At 36.8% G+C, this 4,970-nt stretch overlaps 1 protein-coding gene across 1 annotated transcript; it reads left to right on the forward strand.

The window, feature by feature from the left end:
* The first annotated feature begins 343 nt into the window (after window positions 1–343).
* On the forward strand, window positions 344–1,266 carry LOC127188560 (olfactory receptor 4X2-like). Its single transcript, XM_051144996.1, is given in 2 exon segments — window positions 344–686; window positions 689–1,266. Coding segments are annotated over 2 exon segments (921 nt in total).
* The last annotated feature ends 3,704 nt before the right edge of the window (window positions 1,267–4,970 follow it).

The raw sequence follows: 4,970 nt of genomic DNA on the forward strand, positions 1-4,970 counted from the left end.
CTTCTTCATGAGAAAATACAATGTTTTTGTAAGTGTTTTTTTTTCCTTTGATCTGTTTTGATTATTATACATTCTGCATGCCAAGTGACTTTCCTGATAATACACATTCTTGCTGGTGACCCATTAGATGAAGGTAAGGGCCCCAAAGTCTCTAACCATCCTTTATGCACTGGTAGTGGTCTCTCCCATACCTTTATTCTCTCATATTTGCCCCCACTATTCCAGCCACACATAATACATTGGCACTTCTCTCTGTCTTCGTGGTATGCTCTTTCTTCTCCATCTTACTAATGCCTCATCTTTCTCGTGTCATTTCAGAGCAAACCACCCGACTTGCTCCCTCATGGCTAACGTACACAATGTGACTGAATTTATTTTTCTGGGACTCACTGACAATCAAGAGGTACAGATAGTTTGCTTTGTGATGTTTCTGCTCTTGTACACAGCCATTGTGCTGGGGAATCTCTTCATGGTGGTCACCATGGCAGCCAGCAGAAGTCTTGGGTCCCCCATGTACTTCTTCCTCAGCTACCTCTCCTTTGTGGAGATCTGCTATTCCTCCACGACAGCCCCCAAACTCATCTTGGATCTCCTAGCTGAAAAGAAATCCATATCTGTGTGGGGCTGCATGACACAGCTTTTCTTCATGCATTTCTTTGGCGGCGCTGAGATTTTCCTGCTCACGGTGATGACCGCTATGTGGCCATCTGCAAGCCCCTGCACTACACCAGCATCATGAACAGACAGGTATGTGCAGTCCTCATGGGAACACCATGGATGGGAGGCTTTGTGCATTCCCTTGGCCAGGTCCTTCTCATCTTCCACTTGTCCTTCTGTGGCCCCAATGTCATTGACCATTATTTCTGTGACGTGCTTCCTGTGCTTAAACTTGTCTGCTCAGACACCTTCCTCATTGGTCTGCTGATTGTTGCCAATGGGGGAACACTGTCCATGATCAGCTTTGTGGTCCTCTTAGCATCCTATGTGGTCATCTTGTTCCATTTGAGAACTCAGAGCTCTGAGGGACGGCGCAAAGCTCTGTCCACCTGTAGCTCCCATGTCACTGTAGTTGTCTTATTCTTTGCACCCTGTGTCTTCATCTATCTGAGACCTTCAGCAACTCTGCCTGTAGACAAGATGGTAGCTGTGTTCTACACAGTGATAACTCCCGTCCTCAACCCTGTCATCTACTCCCTGAGAAATGCAGAAGTGAAGAAAGCCATGAAGAGTCTGTGGATCAAGACAATGAAAGTAGATCAAAAATAAAGGCTGAATCTGTGTATTGTCATGAGCTTGGAATGACGTTGAAGTCAAACTGATGGGACAAAAATAAGTAAAATATATATATATATATATATGTATGTATTTTATATATATATATATGTATTTTATATATATATATGACTTGTTAGTTCTAGAGTTGTTCTGTAGGGTCCATCCTAAGGTTTTTATTTTAAATACTTGTAAAATATTTCCTGCAATGGATATATTATAATATACTTAGCCATTTTAGAATTTTTCAAAATTTTATACCTATAATGATGTGAAAATATACAAAGGTAAATAAATATCCATCTATACCTTCAGATTTTTCCTTTAGACTTACTACAATGAATTTACCTTGTTGAAGAATAATGAAGGCCTTTGTTGCACTGTGAAATTGACTTGCAAAGTGCTCCTCACAGAATCAAGACATTTTAATTAAATATAGTAGGGGACTGGGGATGTGGCTCAGCTGTTACAGTGCTGATAGTCATAAAGCCCTGGGTTTGATCACTAGCATAAACTTAACATGGTGGTGCAACCCTGATTTCTTTTAATTAATAAAAATATCACAATTTTATATTATGTATAATAAATATATAATATAAATATAATATTAACATTTCTTCCTTCCCTTTCCTCCCTCTAAACTCTCCCATATATCCCTCTCTTCTCTTCTTTGAATTCATGGCCTCTTTTCTCACTAATTGCTATTGCATGCATATATGTATATATACATAAATATTCCCAAATATAACGTAACTTGTATGTACATTTCAGGGCTGGTGGTGTGGACTAAACAATCTGTTAGGTGCTATTCCCTGGAGAAGACTCCTATCCCACTCCCAGATTTCCTCGGTTGACTATAGTTCTTTGTGCAAGACTCTGTGTGTGTGTGTGTGTGTGTGTGTGTGTGTGTGTGTGTGTGTTTTAAAACTGTCTTAAGAAAAAAAAACTATCTTAAGGTATCTCCTAACAATACATTTATTAATTTCAAAGTTAATATGTACCATTTCCATCCCTTTTACAACTGTCCAAAGTTCACATACCAAAATGCGATAAGTTGATAGCATGTGCCTCCTGATAGCTAAGTAGGAAACTTTAGCACCTCCTCAGCCTGGATAATATCCTGTAAAAACAGTTGCCTGAATAATATCCTGTAAAACAGTTGCTTGAATAATATCCTGTAAAACAGTTATCTTTTACTTTTTGGCAAGTATGACAACTAAGAAAATTGAGGAATTCTTCCACAGAAGATTAGCAGTAACTGAGTGTAATATGGGAGATTGGGTTGAATCCTGTAGTGGACAAAGGCACCAGTGGGGCAGCACCCTTTAGAGGACATAAGAAAGCTGTACAGATGCTGGTTTTCTTATTTTGATGATCATGTGTTTCTCTCTTTGGGTTTAGGAATGCCTCATTGACATGTCCAGATGTAGATGCCTTCATGTCAGTAGCCTGCAAACATTTCAGAAATATATTAATATTATTTATATTCTGCATATTTAAGGTATATATTATGCATGGGATATATATACATATATATGCATGCACAGTGAAAATATTAGTGCAGTGAGCATATTAGTATATTAATATATTATTTTGTTATAGTGCTTAAATTCATTCTTGTGGCCAATTTTCAGTATAAATTTGGATTTTGTTTGGGAAATATATATATGTACATATATATTTAGATAAGTAGATAAATGACAGAGATAGGTAGATAGATTGATAGATAGATCAGATATATAGATAGTGTATAGATATCTCTATATAAGATATAAGCATAGATGATATATAGATTATAGAGAGATAGAAAATAGATAGATAGATAGATAATAGACAGATGATAGAAACAAAGTTTTTTCAGGTTTGTATCAGACTTACAGAAATCCTCCTGCCTCAGATTCTCAAATGCTTGGATTGCAGGTGTGTACTCCTACATATAGCTATAATAATTTTATATATAATTCTCATGCTGTACATTACATCTTCAGACTTGTTTATATTATATAACTATAGGTTTATATCCTTTGACCTAGACTAGATATGGCATGTTCAGTAACCCAACCAAATCTGCCCTCCCCTGTCTGTACCACAATCAATCTCTGGGCTTCATCCAGGATCCTCTTTACCTGTCTCCAAACACATAGGCATTTTCCATACAACAGCCAACCTTTCCACCCTCACAGACTCCAGGCTTGGACCAGGAAGCAAATCCTATAAACCAGTACTGTCTCCTGTGTCGATATGACTTCACTTCATCTAAGCCATTTTCAACCTGTAGGCCCAACCAACCCACACTTCCTTGATTCTGATGTAACCTGTTCTATCCATATCAGACTTAGAACAAAGGAATTCCATATGCCCAGCTCTCATTAAAAAAAATATCAAAAGTATGAAAGATCAAGGCAGTATGTTCTCTCAAAAATCCACCAGTCCTGTAGAAATGCTTGCCAATTACAATTTCCTAGATGAGTGCCAGGACACAGGAAAAAAACCGTCTTAGCTTGGTACATATCTTTAATCCTAGCACTCAAGAGGCAGAGGCAGGCAGATCTTTGTGACTTCAGGGTAGTTGGGTCTACAGAGTGAGTTCCATGAAAGCCAAGGCTATTAAGAAGTACTCTGCTTAGTAGGTTAGTGGTTAAGATGTTTTTAGATCAAGATAGATGTTTTAAGTTAATAGAGATGAGATATGATAGATATTAATCTCCATTCAGAAATTTAGACCCAACAAATAGGAAAGATGTTTAGTTCAAGTTTGCCAAATACAAATAGCCAAATCACTATGAATGTAACATTTACATAACTCCTGATTATCTCATTGTTCTTCCTGCTGTATGTAGTTTATGTTATCCATGTGTAATAATATAAATGTATATGTTAAAAATAAACATAATTTTTAAAAATTTGTTTAAAGAAATACTCTGTCTCAACCTCCCCACACCCCCCAAAAAGTATAAACTTCATCAAAGAGCTCAGTGAAAGCAAGGGCAGAAAGCGTATGTGGAATAAATGCCTGAGTGATGCCCAAGAAATCACAACTACAAAACTGGAAGAAATGATGAAGACAATCCAAGACTTGAGAATTGAACTCAATAGGGAGATAGAAACATTGAAGAGGACTAAAGCTTAAATGATGATGAAAGTGAGAAACTGAATAACTCAGCTAGAAAACTCAAAGGAAAGCCTTGTAAATAGAAAGAATCAAACAGAACAAGGAATACCAGAACTCAAAGCAGAGTATATGGAATATAAGCAAGGAGTATGAAATTTTTAAAAGCGCACAGGCAAAGAGAATAAAGGAAATAAAAAACCAAACCTTTAAATTGTAGGCATAGGAGAAGAATCCCAAGTCAATGGTATTGACCAGCTCTTCAACAAGATCATAGAAGAAAACTTCCCCAAACTAAAGACATACCCATTCAGATATAAGAAGCACATTAAATAAACAAGACCAGAAAAGGAAATCACCAAGGCATATGATAGTTAAAACACCAAGTATACATAATGAAGAAAGCATATTGAAAGCTTTAAGAGAAAAACACAAATCACATATAAATGAAAACTCATTTGAATGAAAGCTGAATTCTCAGTGGAAACTTTCAAAGAACAGCCTAGAGCAACGCATTCCAAGACTTAAAAGACTATTACAACCAGCTAAACTATACACCCAGAAAAAAAAAAACTGTCATGATTGAAGA

This window comes from Acomys russatus, chromosome 4 (assembly GCF_903995435.1).
Source record: "Acomys russatus chromosome 4, mAcoRus1.1, whole genome shotgun sequence".
Taxonomy (NCBI): domain Eukaryota; kingdom Metazoa; phylum Chordata; class Mammalia; order Rodentia; family Muridae; genus Acomys; species Acomys russatus.